We start from the raw sequence: 18,855 nt of genomic DNA, 5'->3' as shown, positions 1-18,855 counted from the left end.
TTTGGAGAAATGTGGCATACTGAGCTACAGTAGCAAAGCTAAAGTAGGTAGCTACATGTGAGCTTTCTCATTTATACTGTCATAGATGCTGTTTTTAATCCATATATTATCAGTTTGCTCAGTTTAAATACCAGCTTTAATCAAAAAATAGATTTAAAAACATCTTGGCAAGGTGTTCCTTTCTGAATAAAGGTTAAATGGATGAAAGCTACGTGTGTTTTTCCATAGCACTAATGCACTTCATCTACTGACACTGCTATTTGTAGTTCAGTTAATGCCTAACACCAGTTTGTGCTATTTCTTTTATACTTTGACCCTTTTTAACCATTATGCATCAAAACACGTTAATGACTTCTGCCTTTGGATGAATACACTCTCACAGTCATTAAACTGTATGTGTGCCTAATTTAAAGAGCTTTTATCAGTAAAAACAGTTTGACTCCTCTGCTTTAATCCTGACAGTGTGTTGTCGTATTAGATGTATGTAGCACAGTACCAAGTGTAATATTTCCTCCTAAAGTATGTGTGTTCTTTAAATCTTCCCTTCCCATCAGCACCAGAGCAGAAAAAGGAGCAGACTCAAAGACCAGGAGACCAGGCAGGTATAGTGCTGAAATCATGCTTTATTAAATCAGTAATGCATAAAACTCAAGGAGGATGAGTTATAGTTCTACATCAACAGATCAATTAAATAAAAGTGCAGGGTAACACGCGTTTGCCATTCTTTCTTCTCACAGCAGATCGAGTCGCTGTGGTGAGGCAGAAGAAGATGACCCTGACTACTGACAAGGTGAAATGTCTACAAGCTACAAACACTCACACTCAAACACACAAACACGTTAGCTAGCTATCCTCCAAGAGACGGCGCTGCTTCTGCACCGCAGAGCTGGCTCTGACTTTACTTTATGGCCAGGAGATGTAATCTTTCTAAAAGCCAGTCCAGCCGTCCTGTGCGAGACGCAGCGCTCTTAAATAAAATGATCTAAACACTCAAAGTGCATGCCGCTTGCACTTGGAGCTGGTCATCAAATCATGGTGGTATGACGCAGTCAGTCTGAGCACAAGGCCAGTTCATGCTGCTTACATGAGGGTGATGCAAACAGCACTCAGGGTCTTATGCTCATAGGAAACTGTAATATCACACGCACAGGCGCGTGTCCAAAACAATAACTTAGTCTTTCTGTTTCTGGTTCAGAACATCAACAGGGAGCCTCTCTACCTGTTGAGGCAATCTTAAGACTTCAACTTATCGTTGAGGCACATTGTTTAGTTTCTTGATTCGACAGGGTAATCGTTCTACTCGTAACTTTCTCCTGTTCAATTTGTTATTTTGTTTCAGTTAATATTATTGTCATAAATAACAATGCATACATTTCTCATAACCGTTCAGTTCGGCTATATACATTATGTACATGTCACAGAAAAGTGGTTCAAAAATCCTAAGTCATACTTGTCCAATATGGCACATTTCATAACAACTTTAGACTTTAGTCTAGTTTGGCATAAATTAATGTCAAGTTTGGTACAAAAATAGTTCATATTTACAAGAACAGAAAACCAGATCTTTATCAAGTATTATTGTTACTAATTCACTAAATAAAAGGTTCTGGATGAAGAAAAAGGGGAAATAAATTAGCTTTTTATGGACCAAATGTCAAAGTTGACAGTTGCAGAGCCGGAGTCTTCGCCACAGTCTGTGGTGACTCGGTAGAAGTCACTCATTCCTTCTCAGATTGGAGTAGGGGACTTTGGTGTGGGGGATTTGGGTGTGGGGGATTTTGGTGAGACTGGAGACTTCACTCTTTGAGGGGACTTTATTGGCTCAGGGGACTTGACTCTCTGAGGGGATTTTACTGGTTCAGGGGACTTGGCGAGAGGGGATTTTACTGGTTCAGGGGACTTGGCGAGAGGGGATTTTACTGGTTCAGGGGACTTGGCGAGAGGGGATTTTACTGGTTCAGGGGACTTGGCGAGAGGGGACTTGGCCTCTGGAGAGGTAACTCTGGTGGTGGCGGTGGCTTTGGACTCTGACTTCTTGACGGTCAGACTAAAACGAGCCTCTTCTTTGCCTCCTGCATTTTCCACTAGCACACTGTAGCTGCCTTCGTCTGACACCTCGACAGGGCAGATCTCAAAGCTGGAGTTGCTTGGAGAAGAGATGACGTGGTGACGAGAGGTGGAACCAATAGCTGCTCCTTGGTGCAACCAGACGATAGATGGTGCCGGTTCACCTTCCACATCACAGTCAAACCTGGCAAAGTCTCCCTCCTCTACTGTCATGGATTTTGGCTTGGTCAGGAACTTGGCAGGCTTCTGTCTTGGCTTTTCAACAACTGTTGTTGACTCTGTTGTAGTTTTCGTTTCCTTCACTGTTGTTTTAGAGGAAGAGACGTGATACATCTCTGTTCTGGTCATCTCAGGGAGATGGGAGGATGGAGGCTCCTCGTCTTTGCGGAGGGAAGAGAAGGCAGCATATTCAGCCCCAGCTACATCCAGTGTGGCATAGTCAGAAGTCTCTCCTTTAGCGTTCCTGCAGACAACACGGTAAGTTCCAGCATCTTCAGTGACGCAGTTCTTGATCTGGAGAGTAAGAACCCCACTAAGGTTGGTCATGTGGTATTTGCTACTCTGGCTGATCTCTTTGCCATTGTGGAACCATTTGACCTCTGGATCAGGTTTGGCCTGGACATTCAGAGTGAACTTTGTGTTTGAGCCATAGGGCACACGATGAGAACGCATCCTGATGGTAACGCGTGGGACGTGGTCAAGGCTGAAGGGAGCCTGTGTCACCACCTCAACCTTCCTCTCCACTGATCTTCTTTCTGATCTCAAAGCCTGCTTTCTCTCCTCATACCTGGATGCAAAGTCAACTCTTGGAAGGGTCACGTCGGTCACAACAGCCCTTCCTGGGGTGGGAGACCTCCTTCTCTCTGGCTCAGGCATTGAGGTCTTCTTGATTGGTTTGGGAATATATTCTGAGGTAAAGGTTGTCAGGTAGTCAGATTCAACAGCCTCAGAGTATGTGACGGTGGTAGTTGTCTCCTTCCTCTTGACCCGAGTCTTCTCCTCAAACTCCATGCGTTTGAGGTCACTCTTGTAGGAGATGATCCTCTGAGCTGTGGTGTGAGGGCGCAGCAGCTCTTGATCCTCTCTCTCTTCATACACTTTCTGCTGTTGTCTCTGGGGTTTGTACGTCACTTTGTCATGGCGTTGCCGCAGATCAACGAAACTTGGGCCAGCCTCGTATTTGGATGGGATACGGTAGGAGTCATATCTGGGAACTTCTTCTCCCTCTTCTTCATCAGTGTAGGCTCTTCTAGGAGATGAGGGGCGCAAGGCCGACAGCTCAAAGCGAACTGGGCTAAGGCTAGGTGGAGAAGCAGAGTAGCCGAGTTCCAGCTCATCCTCCAGACGAAGCCTCTCCTCCTCTGTCCTCTTCATTGACAAGTACTCGTTCACAGGCAGCAGCAGCTCTTCATCTGACAGGTCACCCAGAGACCTCCTCCTGATCCTGTGGTAGGTGTCCATCTCAGGGGAAGGAGTACGTTGCCTTGCAGGCCTCACGGTCTCCAAATCATCCTGAGTCAAAGACGAGATGCGCCACTTGGGCTTGTACTGGTCCTTGATCCTTATTGGCACCTCGTAGAACTGCTCCCACCGTGAAAGGCGGATACGCTTCATCCTTTTCTGCTTAATTTTATCCATGGGCTCAGGGAACTCATACTGATCCCGCAGCTTCTTGTACCACTTCATGTCAGACAGTGGCTGGAAGTGTTTGATTTCAACATCTTCCTCAAGGACAGCTGGATTAATAACACGGGGAGTAGGAACCACATAGGGCATACGCAGCCTCTTCTCATCCGCCCGCTTCTTCCTCTCCTCTTTCTCTTTCTGTATCTCAGCCTCAGTCTTTTCACCCTTCTTTGTTGTCACAGCAGGTTTGAACATGGTGGCTGCCTCCCTGACAGCCTGTACGGCTACAGGTGGTAGAGGTGTAACAACAGTGCCGGTAAGAATCTGAGACAGCCGGACTTTCTTGTCCAGCTCCTCTTTCCCAGCTTGTGCTTGCTTCTCCTTCTCACTCATCTCATACTCCTTCTTGACATGAGTAACACGTTCCACTTTCAGAATGGCCTGGCAACTGGCTGATCCTGCAGAGTTGGTTGCAGTAACCCTGTACACACCAGAGTCTTCTGGAAGAGTGTCTCTTATATGAAGGATGAAGTAATCCAGACCCTCATGGACAACCTCAATGGATGGTCCAAAGGCCAATGGAGTGCCATCCTTCTCCCACTTCAGTGCTGGATGGCCAGAGACTCTGATTTCAAAACGCACATTCTGGCCCTCTCTGCACTCAACATTTGCAAGCAGGCGCTTAAACATGGGCCTCAAGGTGAGATCGGCTGGTTTAGGTCGAGGAACCACAGTAAGGCGTGCCTTGCAGCTGTCGTCACCATATCTGTTGCGAGCAACAACACTGTACTCGGCATCATCTTCAACCTCAAGGCTGCGAATAATCAGCTGGTACAGGCCTGTGTCGCTGATGAAGGTGTATTTCCGGTCGTCTTGTCCAGGTAAGAGCTTCTGCCCAGATCTGTGCCAGATGACACGAGGCTCAGGGTGAACGGTGATTGTGACACTCAAGCGCACATCCTCACCGATGTAGGCTGTGCTGTTGACCAGAGGAAGTGTGAACTCTGGTGGCTTCTGCAGCATTCTGGCAGTGTCAACTCTGCGCTTGGTCTTCTTAACTACACGTGTTGTGAAGAAGTCCCGGTAAGATCTGACGCCATTGACGAACAGCTCTGCGTAGCCGCTGTCCTCACCATACTCATTTACGATCTTGCATCTGTAGGTACCATCATCTGCTCTTGTGATCTTGTTGATGGTGATAACGGCTAGTCCATCCTCGTATTCGATTTCATATTTGTCACCTGCTTCAAGTTGCCTGACACCACAATACCATGTCACTTCAGTGGTGCTATCATAGTTTTCAATGTTGCAGATGAACTTCGCACCGCCACCCTCATTAGCCATAGTGTGGCTAATTTGGCCTGCAACAGGACCATTTTCAAATGGTGCAATCTTCACCTTGGCAACAAAAACACCACGCTGGGACCTGATGGAGCCACCACTGGCAACACGAGCTGCAGAGACAACAGTGTTCCACTCCTTCCTGGTCATTGTCTGGTAGTATCGCTTATGTCTGGTAGTTGTGATTGCTCTGGTGCTTAATTGCTCTGCAGGTTTAGTTAGCCAAGGATGTGCCAATGCCTCTGCAGCAGTCATACGATGCTTACGATCCTTTGTCATCAAGCGGTCTGTGAAGTCTAATGCATCAACATTGACTTGCTTGAAGGACTCGTCTTCATAGCTGTACGCTGCGTTGGAGATGTTGTCAATCATTTGTTGGTTGGTTTCAGCCGTGAAAGGATTAAGTCCACTAATGAGCACGTAGGCAAGGACACCGACTGCCCACATATCAGTCACACTGCTGACCATATCACACTGGTGGATCTCAGGTGCAGCATACTCTGCAGTGCTATACTGAACCTTGATTTGGTCTCCAGGGGTCAGGTGTCTGGACTGTCCCAGCTCAATAATCTTAACATTGGAGCTGGTTCTAGTAGTGTACACAATGTTTTCAGGTCTAATATCAAAGTGCCCATAGCTCTGAGCATGCAGGAACTCAAGAGCTGAGCAGATTTGACTGATGTAGTTGACAATCTCACGCTCATTAAGCTCAAACTCTGCTGAATTCAGGCGCTCGAAGATGTCAGTACCAGAGATGAAGTCATAGATCATTACCAGCTCTTCAGGGCTGTCAAAGGACTCGTGGAGGAGGAGGAAGTTGGTGTGCTTAGCCAGGTTCAGTGTTGCAATTTCCTTCTTCACTGTTGCTTGATCAGCACCTCTGACTTTAACAAACTTAGCCATGTAGGTCTTCTCAGAGCTGATGCTTACACAGCGGTGGACGATACCAAACTGACCCCTGCCCAGTTCCTCTGCAATGGCGTATTTGTTATGCAGATTCTTGGCTTCAGAATGTGGAGCCTTGCTCTTTGGCACACGCCCTGTATCGTCAACCTCTCTGTCATAGAGCAGAACTCTAGATTTGTCCTCCTTAGTCATGACAGGTCCAGTGGTCTCTGACGGAGCGCTCTGTCCAAACTTATTCTCAGCGATGACTCTGAACTGATAGCTGGTTCCACCAAACAGATTGATAACAGTGTAGCGGGTGTCACGGGACTGGGCAACACGCTGCCATCTCTCAGCGGTTGTCGGGCACTTCTCAATGATGTAGTTGATTACCCTGCTGCCACCATCGTTTGCTGGGGCTACCCAGTTCAGTGTGACTGAATCTCTAGAGACGTCGCTAGCTTTGATGCCTCTTGGAGGATCAGGCACGTCAGCCACATCAAGTTCCACTGTCTGCTGGTCGATGCCAAATCTGTTCTTGGCACAAACAATGTAGAAACCAGCATCCTTCTTCTCCACTCCGTTGGGGAACACCAAAGAAGTGAAAGATCTGGTGACAATAACTTGGTAGTGACCGTTGCTGTCAATGAGATCTTGTCCCTTCTGCCATGTAATGACAGGATCTGGTTTGCCACTGAAAGGAATCTTGATGTTGACTACTTCTCCACGCAGAGCAGGGATAGCCTCCTTGTCCTTCAGGTTCTTTGGCAGGTTGATCTTTGCAGGAACTAAAAGGAAACAGAGTAAGATAAGTTAACAATGGTTTACGTTTAAGTCAGTACAAAAAAACATGGTCATGTTTGGTAAATTTTAAGTCTTATCACTTACTTTCAACATCCAGTGAGACTGTAGCACAGATGGAGCCGCCCTGGTTGGTTGCCCTTATCTGGTACACGGTGGAATCTTCCTCATCAGCTTCAGTGATGACCAGCTGGTGGTAACCTCCCTTAAACTCCTGGATCTTAATCTTCTTTCCATCGGAGTGAATTTCCTTTCCACGTCTGAACCATTTAATCACAGGCTTAGGCTGTCCTATTATCTTGCAGACAAGTGTAGCGTTGCTCTTGTACTTGACACTCATGTTCCTCAGCTCTTCCTTGAAAGCAGGAGCACGGACCTCGACGACTGTGGCCGGAACAATGGGAGCAGTCTCCTCACTGTAGTCGCTTTCTCCACCGAGGTTCTCGCACTTCACACGGAAGATGCACTCAACGCCCTCGGTCAGACGCTTGACAGAAAACACTGTCTGCTTGATCTCATCTGTTGTCACTGGGGTCCAATCACCCCATTCCTTCTTATCCTTCTTTTGCTTCTTCTCAAGGCAATAGCTCTTGATCTTGGAGCCGCCATCGCTTAGTGGTGGCTTCCAGGAAACGACGCAAGAGTCCTTTGTAATACCAGAAACAACTGGAGACAGAGGTGGTGATGGTTTCTCTGTGGACAGGAATACAACAGAGATTGTCAGTAACTTTGCTCAGTGTACCTACATATCTCTGTCAAAAATTCCATCCTTCCTGGGTAAAATTATAGCATATGAATTGATGAAGCAGAAGAGACTACACTTTTATTTGATTTAACATACCCAGTTGGCTCTTGATGAGTATAGGTGAAGTCAGCTCCAGTGGTTCACTGTTGCCGTAGCGGTTCTGAGCGTACACACGGAAGAAGTATCCAGCACTGTCAATGAGGTTAGGTACACGGCAAGATGTACCATTGATGGACGATGACACCAGTTCCCACTCAGTGCCCTCTTTGTCCTCACGCTTCTCCACAATGTAGTTGGTAATCATGCAGCCGCCATCATCTGTAGGAGGCTTCCAGCTGATAATGACAGAGTTCTTCAGGAGGGCATCCAGCACAATGGGACCTTGTGGCTTGTCAGGTTTGTCTAGAAAAAATAACCAAATATTAATCATTCATCCACTAAGCAGGATGCATTTAAAGAATGCTTAAAATGTGCCGTTTAATCACAGAAACATTAAAAAATCTCACCATAAATTTCAACGCTGAATGCGGTGTCAGCCCTGCCAAAGTGGTTATGCAGGCGGATCCTGTATTTGCCTCCATGAACTCTGCGCTGCACGTTCTTGATGACCAGGTGAGTATAATGCTCTGTGGTCTCAATGCTGATGTCGTCTGTGTTCTCCAGGGTCTTTGCCCCATGAAGCCACATGATCTTGGGCTCAGGACGGCCAATGTAGACGGCGTGGATGCGCAGAGTGGTTCCCAGGCCAGCATAGTAGGTTTCCTTCAGAGGGTAGTCAGGGTGGAAGGATGGAGCAGCCTCCAACACCAAGGTTCCTGTGGACTCAGCCTCTCCAGCATCGTTGATGGCCTTGCATGTATACGGTCCCTCATCCTCCTGTTGGTCGGTCATGATGGAAAGAGAGTGGTTACGGCCATCAGAGCTCATCGCGTACTTCCGCGACTCAACCACCTCCTTGCCAGCATGATACCACTTGATTTCAGGGACGGGCCTGCCAATGATCTGGCACTTCATGACAGCAGGCTGGCCAAGCTTGGCAGTTACTTCATCCATTTCCTTCCTTAGACTTGGTTTACTTTCAACTGTTTATGTAAAAAAAAAGATGAGTATTTAGGAAAAAATATTCTTAATCCTTTCTTAAAGTGATTATAGGACACTATTAGGTAACAGCATATTTCAGTTACTTACCACTCAGTTTGGTCTTAATGCATGTGGCAGTCCTACGGGGTCTGCTCATTCCAGTCTCATTCTCAGCAAATACTCTGAATTCATACTCTGTGGCCTCAGCCAGTCCAGGCATAGTGAACTCTTTGTCTTTCAGCCTCTGTTTGTTGCACTTCTTCCATGTGCTCTCAATGGACTTCCTGTACTCTATCCAGTAGCCCAGGACTTCCTTTCCACCATCACATTCTGGAGGTTGCCAGCGGATAGTGATGAAGTTGTTGGATACGTTCACTGTGTCGATCTCTCCTGGTTGGCTTGGCTTGTCTAGGGAGGAAAGAAGATTATTGGCCAGGTTATTTACAGTGTTTCATCTGGGTAGAGGTAGTATTTCATGAAGCACAGCGTTAGAGCATGCAGGAAACCTTAGTCATATGTCCAGCTGTGACCGATTTGAGGCCAGCTGATCCAAATTATCGCCAAATTATATCTCTCACTAATCCCTACTTGCATTAATGCTGATGAACCACACTGCTGCTGGCAAAGCCTCACCTCCTCCACCCCAGCCTCCTCCTTTATGGACTAAAGCTTCACCTCCTCCACCCCAGCCTCCTCCTTTATAGACTAAAGCTTCACCTCCTCCACCCCAGCCTCCTCCTTTATAGACTAAAGAGTCACCTCCTCCACCCCAGCCTCCTCCTTTATAGACTAAAGCTTCACCTTCTCCACCCCAGCCTCCTCCTTTATAGACTAAAGCTTCACCTCCTCCACCCCAGCCTCCTCCTTCTTTATAGACTAAAGCTTCACCTCCTCCTTTACTGCATAAAGCTTGTTGCATGCTCATATTCAGATTCATGCTACTATGGATTAATTGCTTTTAGAATAATTTAATTGTATTCATTATTCATTGTCATGAATGTATCTATCCATATGGGGGTTTTCAGCTATTTGCTCCATGGAAAGTCAAATCATGCTGCTGACTAAGCCAGGGAGCATCTTTAGAGCAGAGCCTTCTCCACCAAGTAAAACTGTAGATCTATTTTGCAATAAAATGGTAGAATTTATGACTAAAGTGTTCCTGACTGAGGATTATTTTACAGTGGAAACTTACCGAATGGATCCTTGCAGGTGACAGGGTCGGACACAGGTCCAGCCTCGCTCTCGCCGATGTTGTTGACAGCAACTATGCGGAACTGGTACTCTGAATCAGGGGTTAGTCCAGGTAGAGTAAACATGGTAGAGGTGATCTGAGTCTGGTGCCGAGACCATGTCTCAGCAGACACCAGTTTGTATTCCACAAAGTACCCGGTGATGGCAGAGCCACCGTCGTCCTTTGGTCTGGACCAGGCCAATGCCACAGAACTCTTTGTGACATCCATGATTTCTGCTGGGGTACCTGAAGGCTCTGGAGGACCTGGTTTAAAAGAATAACAGATTTATTTAGTCTTACATATCTGTGAATTCTCCAGAGACACTCATGGCCAAAGAAAAGGAATAACACTTACAGAGAGGAGTCTTTGGCACCACTGGCTGCTCTGACTTCAGAGAGGAGCTGATACCAAAGGAGTTTTCAGCTGTTACTTTGAAGTGGTACTCTGTTCCCTCCTTCAGGCCCTTGACAACCAGCTGAGTGTCAGTCACTCTGGAGTCCACGGTGTACCAAGCGTTTCTGGCTGCCTCACGTCTTTCTACAATATAACCCAGGATCTCTGAGCCACCATCATCTGTGGGCGCCTTCCAAGACACCTTGACAGAGTTGGCCTGGATCTCCTCAAAGAGCATCGGTCCTTCTGGAGCACTTGGGCGGCCGATGACCTTTACCTTTATTTGAGCCTTTTTCTTGCCAACCCTGTTCTCCAACAGGAGGTCGTACACTCCGGAGTCACTTCTCTCAGCTCCCTTGATCACCAGCTCACTGGCTTCTTCTGTGGAGGCAATCATGGCCATGGCAGAGACATCGCTGCCATCCTTGGACCACTTGCAGGTTGGTTGAGGCTTTCCTTTGACGGGAACAGAGAGTCTAACCACTCCTCCCTGGCGAACCACGTACAAATCTTTGTATTTCAGCTCCAGTTCAAAGTCTGGGGATTCTGGAAGGAAGTGAGAGTTATAGAACGTCATTTTTCCAGAATAACTTTATTCAACTTATGCAACTGGTCCCAATGCAGTTGGGTTTAATTCTTGAGCTCTTACCAAGCATCTCTGTCACTTTGACTGTTCCAGGCACCTCAGCAGGCTCTCCAGAGCCTCCTGCGTTGCAGGCCATCACACGGAATTTGAGCTCCTCTCCCTGTACCATGCTTGTTAGCGTGTACTCGCAGATAAGAGATGGTGTGGTGTTGCACTTGATCCAGGCCAGTGAGCCTGCCTTTTGCATCTCAATCAAGTAACCATCAACTCTTGCATCTCCTTCATCATCAGGAGGACTCCAGGCAAGCGACACAGAGGACTTGGTGGTGTCGGTGATTCTTGGGTTTTGTGGACAGCCAGGTGGATCTAAGCAGAGAAGAAAATTTTATAAGTTTGGCTGTTTTTTTTCTAAAAGATTAAATTGTTCTCTATTTGCTCATTTTTTCACTACCTAGCCTAACAATCCTTGATTGATTATGGTGATATTCCATACATGCGTGCATCTTTCCAATGCCTTAAATCTCTAGATTCTGTGTCCCATGGGATGCTGAGGTTCACAATGAACCTTGAGTCCTTAACTCATCACTGTACTCTGTGTGATTGAGTTGGTTTGCCTTATTTGACCACTGGTTGGCTAAATCATTGGCATATACTTATTTATTAAACTTCAACCTGCTTCCATCATACTTGTTTGATTTTATTCATGTAAAAAGTTAGTTAGAAACTAGTCTTTGCTCTGAGAGCCTGTCACAAGATTCATTTTAGCTCACTCTGTAAATGGAGTCTCAGGTACGCTGCTCTGGCAGTCTGGAATCTGCTGCAGGAAGATCTGGGGGAGCTAGTCTCTTTGAATAGTTTTAAAAGTAGATTAAAGGCATTGGAGGAAGATGCTACAGGTTGTAGATGTCCTGATAGCTTTCTGATCTGTGACTCAGACATTGGTTAATCTGTGTTTTATAGTGCTTTAATGTTTCCTGTCTGCTGCTGCTGGTCTTGGCCAGGAAACCCTTGTGAGATTCTTAACCTCAATGAGACTTTTCTGGTTGAATCTAAATAACATCTGAATAAAATAAATTAAACAACATATTCTCAGCTTTCTGTAAAATTCTTGTAATAATAGAGCTTTTAGTCAATCTGTTGTCTCACCGATGGGGTCTGTTGCCACCGCGGGCTTAGATGGCAGACTTGGCTTGCTCATTCCTCTTGCGTTGATAGCGATGATTCTATGTTCGTACTCAAGACCCTCGATCAGCTCTGTTGACCTGTATCTGGTCATGGTGATGGGGTTCTTGTTGGCCCTCACCCATCTGTCAGCCCTGACTTCTTTACGCTCGATAATGTATCCAGAAACTTCAAGACCACCGTCTTCGTCTGGTGGGTTCCAGGCCACGGTCATGCCGTCACGGGAAACATCGAAGACGGTTGGACGGCCAGGAGGTCCAGACACATCTGTGGAGAAGAGGTTAGATGTTACCTTATGCCTGTTTAGTAAAAGGTTAAATGTGTAAGCGTAAAAATGCCACAAATCTTACTCTTCATGCTCCTGCAGGTAACAATTTCAGACTGCAGGAACTCTCCGGTGCCATAACGATTGATGGCTGCTGCACGGAAGACATACTCATCTCCCTCAATCAGGTTCTCAAACTTGAATATTGGTCGGCTAACAGAGTCACAAACAGGCACCCAGCCAGGTCTGTGAGCATCACGCTGCTCTACCGCATAGCCACTGATGGGAGCGCCGCCATCTCTGACAGGTGGTTCCCAACTGCAGGTTACGGTGGTCGCGTCAATCTCCTCAAACTTAATGGGTCCTTTTGGTTCATCCGGTTTAGCTGGAAGGGTATTCAAAGGATTAAAGTTATGAATAAATGTTAATGAAATATTTGTTGTAATTGCTTCATCACAAGTAGATTAATAACTGGGGGATGGTCTCTTACAGAGGATGATGACTTTGATGACCTCGCTGATAGTACCGACGGCATTCTTCACCTCCAGAGTGTAGTCACCAGTGTCATCAATGGTGGTGTCAGATATGGACAGTTTGGAGAACTTGCCAGTGCTCTTGACCTTGACGCGATCTGTGATTTTTATCTTGTTATCACTGAAGAACCAGGAGCAGACAGGAGGAGGCCTGCCGATGATGGGCAAGTCCAGCTCCAGAGTCTTGCCAGCCAGGACGTTGACAACCTTCTGCGGTATACTGGAGAAGTCTACCACAGGCATGACTGGAAAACAAAAAGATGTATAAACATTAATGCCAAAAGGTGGGAGAAAGACTGAGCTTAGCTATGGTGTCATTGCTAGATGAAACAAATATTGAATGTGTAGTTTTCTGTGGCTGTTACCTCTCTGTTCCTGTACTGTAACAGCAGTGAGAAGCTCTTTAGGCTCACTGGCTCCTCTGCTGTTGACCGCCCTTATTCTAATCAAATACTGCTCATTCTCATTCAGCTTCTCGATGGTGTGCTCGAAGTCTGTGGGCTTCAGAGTAGCGACTTTCATCCACTTGTCAGTGCCAAACTTGCAGGCTTCAATGACGTAGCCTGTCAGTCTGCTGCCACCATCGTGCTCTGGCTTCTCCCAACCCAGGGAGAGAGTGCTCTTAGTGACGTCGATCACCTCCAGCTTGTTTGGCGGCAGAGGCACCTCACAAACCAGGATAACATCTGGAGTCTCACAGGGTTCTCCGATACCATAGATGTTCTCGGGTAGGACCCTGAAGTAGTACAGCATGCCCTCCATCAAGCCATCGATCTTGTAGGACGTCTTACTACACTTGGAGGTGACGGTCTTGTAGGCTCTCATGGACGCCTCACGCCTCTCAATGATGTAGTTGTTGACAGGAGCACCACCGTCCACAGTTGGAGCTTCCCAGGAGATGGTAGCAGACTCTTTGGTCAGCTCTTTGATCTTGATTGGTCCAGTTGGTCCAGGAGTATCTAAAATAGAAGAATTAAAATGTAAAATTCTGAGAAGAAGAAGAGGTCATTATCTTCAGTTAAGTTTAAATTATATTTTCTTACCGTAGACCTTGACCAGGATGTTGGCCTCTTGTTTTCCAGCAGAGTTCTCAGCCACCAGTGTGTACTTGCCGGCATCATAGCGGTGGACTTTGTCAATGATGAGTGTGGTGGATGTGTTTGTGACCTCGATGAATCCTCTGTTTTGAAGGTCAACACCAGGTTTGCTCCAAGTGATGGCAGGATAAGGACGACCAGTGACTTTAACAAACATTCTGATGGAGCCTCCAGCACGCAGGCAGATGGTCTTCTTCAGGTCTTCATGGAGCTCAAAGTCAGGGGTTTCTGTGTTAGAGAAGATGGTGATTAATCACTAGAATAGTTTATTAAAGTTTATAAAGCTTTTTGTGGTATTGGAAATACTTTTATGGATGGCTTACCAATTCTCTCCACAGGCTCAGTCTCAGCACAGGGTTCGCTGAAGTCTCCTGTACCATTAATGTTGATGCCAGCCACTCTGAAGTGGTACTTCTTGCCAGCAGATAGTCCAGTCACAACATACTCGGTGGCACGCAGGGTCTTTTCATGGGCCTTTGTCCATTCCTCTGCTCCAGCTTCCTGCATTTCCAGGATGTAGCCCATCACATCAGCTCCTCCATCCTCCACAGGGCGGGACCAGGCCAGGCTGATGCTGTCGGCATGGGTGTCGGTAATACGAGGAATAGAGGGAGGAGCAGGGGTGCCTGAACAAGGATACAGGAATCAGGATGGTGAGAATATCAAAGGACATTTCCTAATGAAGGTTGAGGGTTACCCCTACTAATATCCTGATGATCTTTTTAAGGAAGGGAATCATTAAGAGTTACTGTTGAGCATTTAGATCTAGTCAAACTAAACTTACATGTTGGCACTCGGCACACCACATACAGAGAGACCTCGCTGGCTTCGCTCTCTCCGGCCTTGTTGATAGCCGTCACTCTGAACTGGTAGATGTTGCCTTCAGTCAAACCAGACACCTTCAGTGTAGTGTCCAGATGAGCTCCATCCCTGTTCACCTTCACCCAGCGGGCACTCTTCCTCTCTCGCCTCTCAACCAAGTAGTGGATCAGCGGGCTACCGCCATCACTCTCTGGCTTCAGCCACTCGATGGTGGCGAAGTCCTTTCCTGATACGAGAATCTCTGGAGCACCAGGAGGAGTTGGAACAGCTGAAGGAGAGAAAATAAAGTGTTAGAGGTTTAAACATGGCCTTCTGGTAGTTTCTCTATTCAGAAATCATTGGGAGATCTTTGCTGCCTCATGATTTTATCTACACAGAATCTGTTGTTTTTTAAATTTGGACTTACTGAAAGTGTTTCTGGCAACCATTGGTCCTGACTGGAGGTAGATGCCGGCTCCATACTTGTTGACTCCACAGACTCTGAACAGGTACTCTGTGTTCTTGAAAAGCCCGGTGATGTTGCAAGTCAATTCTTTGCATTCGGCATGCATGATGACCCAGTTAAGTCTGTTAGTGTCGCGCCTCTCCACGATGTAATGGGAGATATCATCGCCACCATCCTCAAGAGGAGGCTTCCAGCTCAGTGTGCAGGACTCCTCTGTGATCTTACTGATCTCGATGCTGCCTTCACAGACTCCAGGGGTGTCTGAAAAAACAAGAATGTTCGTATTGAACTGGACCTACTCATGAGAGATTGATGGTGGCGTGTTAATTCATGATGCAATAAACCCTCTTACCAAGCACTTTGACGTTGACCTCAGCGGTCTTGGTTCCGCTTACGTTCCTAACAGTAAGAATGTACTTTCCAGTGTCATCTCTGTCACAGAACTTGATGATGGCCATAGCCTTGGTGGGGGTGTACTGAAGGTGATACTTCTCACACAACTCCAAATCCCTGGTACCCTTTGACCAGGAAGCTTTGGGGTCAGGTCTTCCTCCGACCGCAGCGTCCAGAACCAGGTCTGATCCAGCTCTGACCATCACAGTTTCTGAGAGGAGTTTACTATCCAGCTGAGCTTTAGGAGGCTCTGTAGAATAGACAGAGTGACATTGAAATACACAGTTTATGTTTAGGCTGGCATTAATTTGCTGGGACAACAATAAAAGCAAGCTCATTCAAAGCTAGAAAGTTTAGGAGTGTTGTAAGATGCATGTCTTACCAAAGTCTGTCTTGCACTGCACAGATCCAGTGGACTCAGATGGTAAACTGAACACCTGGTTAGCATTCTTGGCAATGACTCTGAACTCGTAGGGCTCTCCCTCTCCTAGCGCAGTGACGGTGTAGAACGTGTCGGTCACATTGGTGTAGTTGCACTTGAGCCAGCGGCCTTCACCGGTCAAAGTGTACGGTTTACGTTCCACAATGTACCCAACAATGGGACTGCCGCCATCATTCAGTGGAGATGACCATTTAAGGGAAACTGTGGTTCTAGTAACGTTTGTGACTTCTGGCTTACTTGGAGGATCTGGAAGAAAATGAGACATTTGTCAAACTTGGTTCACCAACAGAGTATTGAGGACAGTGCCACTGGATTTTGTGATCTCTGTGAAAACTCACCAACTGGGTTCTGAGCTACTGCTCCCTTGGAGGCCTCACTGGCTTTGCTTAGCCCAGCACTGTTCATGGCGTAAACTCTGAACTGATACTCCAGGCCTTCAACCAGACCCTCCACTTTGTAGTAACACTCAAAGCAAGGGATCTTGTTCTCCCTCACCCACAGGATGTTGTTTCTTTCCTTCTTCTCAATCCAGTAGCCTGTAACCTTGCTGCCACCATCGTGGTATGGCTCTTCCCATTTCATGGTCATGGTGTTGGCAGTGACATTAAAGATTGTGGGTTTTGTTGGTGGACCAGGAGGAGCTGTGACAAAAAATATTTGGGTTTTTAGCAGGTAGGCCAGATTGAAAAGAAAATGCTCATTCTAAGGCAAAGAAAATTCATTCAGGCATTTTTAAGTAAATGGTACTTACTGTAAGGATGCTCTGCAACAATTGTCTCAGACTCTGTAGACTTGCTGACTCCGAATCTGTTCTCAGCTGATACCCTGAATGTGTACTGCATGTACTTGGTGAGGTGGCTGACATGGAGGGATGTGCGCTTCACGCTGGAGTTGATCAGCTGCCAGGCGGTGGAGCCAGACTCACGCTTCTCAACGATGTAGTTAGTTATGTCAGTGCCGCCGTCATCCTCTGGAGGTTGCCAGTTTACGACGCAAGACTCAGAGGTGATGGAGGAAATTTCAACGGGTCCAGTTGGTGGACTAGGTTTTCCTGTGACATTAACTTCAACAGTGAAGGTCTTAGTTCCAGTGACATTCTCCAGAGTTAGGAAGTATTTACCACCGTCTCCTCTCATGGCTTCCTTTACGGAGATGCTGGCTCTGTCTTTGGTGACTTTAATGGTGACTCTGTCTGAGCTCTTCAGCCTCATCTCTTCCAGCCTCCAGCTGACCTTAGGAGCAGGTCTACCGCTGATGGGAACATCAATAGTGAAGGTACTGCCTGACCTACATGTAATCAGCTGGTTGGCTATCTCACTGAGATCAGCAGCAGGTTCAATGTGTGGCTCTTTGACCAGCACAGGACTGATAGTTTCCTTGGCTGTGCTGTAGCCAGACTCATTCTTTGCCTTCACACGGAAGTCGTACTCATCACCCTTGTTAAGCTTTTCAACTGAATAAGTGAGATTTGTGGTGTTTCCAACCACCATCCATTTGTCTGTGCCCTTTGGCTTAGCTTCAATGACGTAGCCCTGGATACGGCTGCCTCCATCATGCTCTGGTTTCAGCCAGCCCAGTAACACTGAGTTGTCTGTGGTGTCCAGGATGTCCAGTCTCTTTGTAGCTGCAGGCTCTGCAGTGGCAATGACAGGTTCAGTAAGCTCAAACGCCTCTCCAACACCATGCTGGTTTTCAGCCGAGACTCTGAAAAAGTATGGTACACCCTCCAGCAGGTCCTGGATCTTAAGGACATGCTGTGTGCATTTTCCACCAGACTGAGTCCAAGTGCGACGGCTAGCCTCACGCCTCTCAACGATGTAGTGATGGATTCTAGCTCCGCCGTCATTGAGAGGAGGCTCCCAGGCAACAGTGACAGTGCCTCTGGACACCTCTTTCATGGTAACGTTCTGAGGAGCTCCGGGAGTGTCCATGACCTTGACAGTGAATGTAATGGCCTTGCTGCCACTAGAATTCTCCAGGTTAACTGTATATTTGCCTGTGTCATTTCTGGAGCAGTTCTCAATGTTTAGAGAGCTGTAGCCTTCTGTTGTTGTGATCTCAGACATGACACCGAGTTCTCCCTCTTCCTTGACCCAGGTGGCTGTTGGAATAGGCTTTCCTCTGAAGTGAATGCCAAGGCAAACTGAACCTCCAGCCTTGACAATATGTGTCTGCTTGAAGGATGCATCAATATCCACCTGTGGTGGTGTTAGTCTGTCTACAGCCTGAGCAGGCTCCAGAGTCTCCTTGTCTTCACCTCTTCCTATGTGGTTGACAGCTGCGACACGGAACCTGTACTCAGCTCCTGTCTGGAGACCAGTAACTACATAAGTTGTCTCTGAAATCAGCACCTCATTAACTCTCTTCCAATCGTCTCCTTCTCCCTTCACCATCTCAATTATGTAGCCCATAATCTCCATGCCTCCATCATCTGCAGGCCTGGTCCATTCCAGGCTGATGGATGTGTTGGTGGAGTCTGACACACAGATCACAGATGGAGCACAAGGAATATCCTTTGGCTCTGCGGCCTTGATAGGCATAGAGATGTTGCTAGGTGTTCCAACACCTGCGTCATTCACTGCCATTACACGGAATTCATATTCCATATCCTCTGTTAGGTGGAGCACTTTGTGAGCACATTCAATGATGGGCTTCTTGGAAATGACCTTGTAGAACTTGGTAGTTTTCTTCTCTCGTTTCTCCAGGATGTAATACTGAATGGGGTTTCCTCCATCAGATGTTGGAGGAGCCCAAGACAGGGTGATGCTCTCTCCTGTAACTTCAGTGGCATCAGGAGTTCCTGGAGCATCAGGAGTAGCTGAAGGAAATGATGCAAATAGATCAGTTTACCAGGTTGACTTTTAAAAACATTTTTTTATGAGAAAAAAACTCGTTAAATCCTTTCTTTTTTCCCACTTAC

The 18,855-nt window shown here is 46.9% G+C and overlaps 1 protein-coding gene across 1 annotated transcript in view; it reads right to left on the bottom strand.

The window, feature by feature from the left end:
• Positions 1-603: 603 nt before the first annotated feature.
• LOC121523030 (titin-like) overlaps positions 604-18,855 on the bottom strand; it is a 109,941-nt gene continuing 91,689 nt past the window's right edge. The window contains exons 123-142 of the mRNA XM_041807760.1: positions 16,687-18,753; positions 16,274-16,576; positions 15,876-16,181; positions 15,453-15,743; positions 15,062-15,361; positions 14,618-14,923; positions 14,157-14,459; positions 13,780-14,061; positions 13,102-13,695; positions 12,694-12,981; positions 12,289-12,588; positions 11,903-12,205; positions 10,820-11,122; positions 10,132-10,716; positions 9,738-10,040; positions 8,654-8,953; positions 7,972-8,547; positions 7,562-7,867; positions 6,808-7,413; positions 604-6,707 (exon numbers count right to left, since the gene is read on the bottom strand). Coding sequence (XP_041663694.1) covers positions 1,729-6,707; positions 6,808-7,413; positions 7,562-7,867; positions 7,972-8,547; positions 8,654-8,953; positions 9,738-10,040; positions 10,132-10,716; positions 10,820-11,122; positions 11,903-12,205; positions 12,289-12,588; positions 12,694-12,981; positions 13,102-13,695; positions 13,780-14,061; positions 14,157-14,459; positions 14,618-14,923; positions 15,062-15,361; positions 15,453-15,743; positions 15,876-16,181; positions 16,274-16,576; positions 16,687-18,753 — 13,601 coding nt within the window. The 3' untranslated portion in view covers positions 604-1,728. The remainder of the gene's footprint in view (positions 6,708-6,807; positions 7,414-7,561; positions 7,868-7,971; positions 8,548-8,653; positions 8,954-9,737; positions 10,041-10,131; positions 10,717-10,819; positions 11,123-11,902; positions 12,206-12,288; positions 12,589-12,693; positions 12,982-13,101; positions 13,696-13,779; positions 14,062-14,156; positions 14,460-14,617; positions 14,924-15,061; positions 15,362-15,452; positions 15,744-15,875; positions 16,182-16,273; positions 16,577-16,686; positions 18,754-18,855) is intronic.

Source organism: Cheilinus undulatus, linkage group 15, assembly GCF_018320785.1.
Source record: "Cheilinus undulatus linkage group 15, ASM1832078v1, whole genome shotgun sequence".
In the NCBI taxonomy this organism is placed as follows: domain Eukaryota; kingdom Metazoa; phylum Chordata; class Actinopteri; order Labriformes; family Labridae; genus Cheilinus; species Cheilinus undulatus.
Note: the sequence above shows the minus strand (reverse complement) of the source record. Positions and strands in the feature narration are given on the sequence as shown.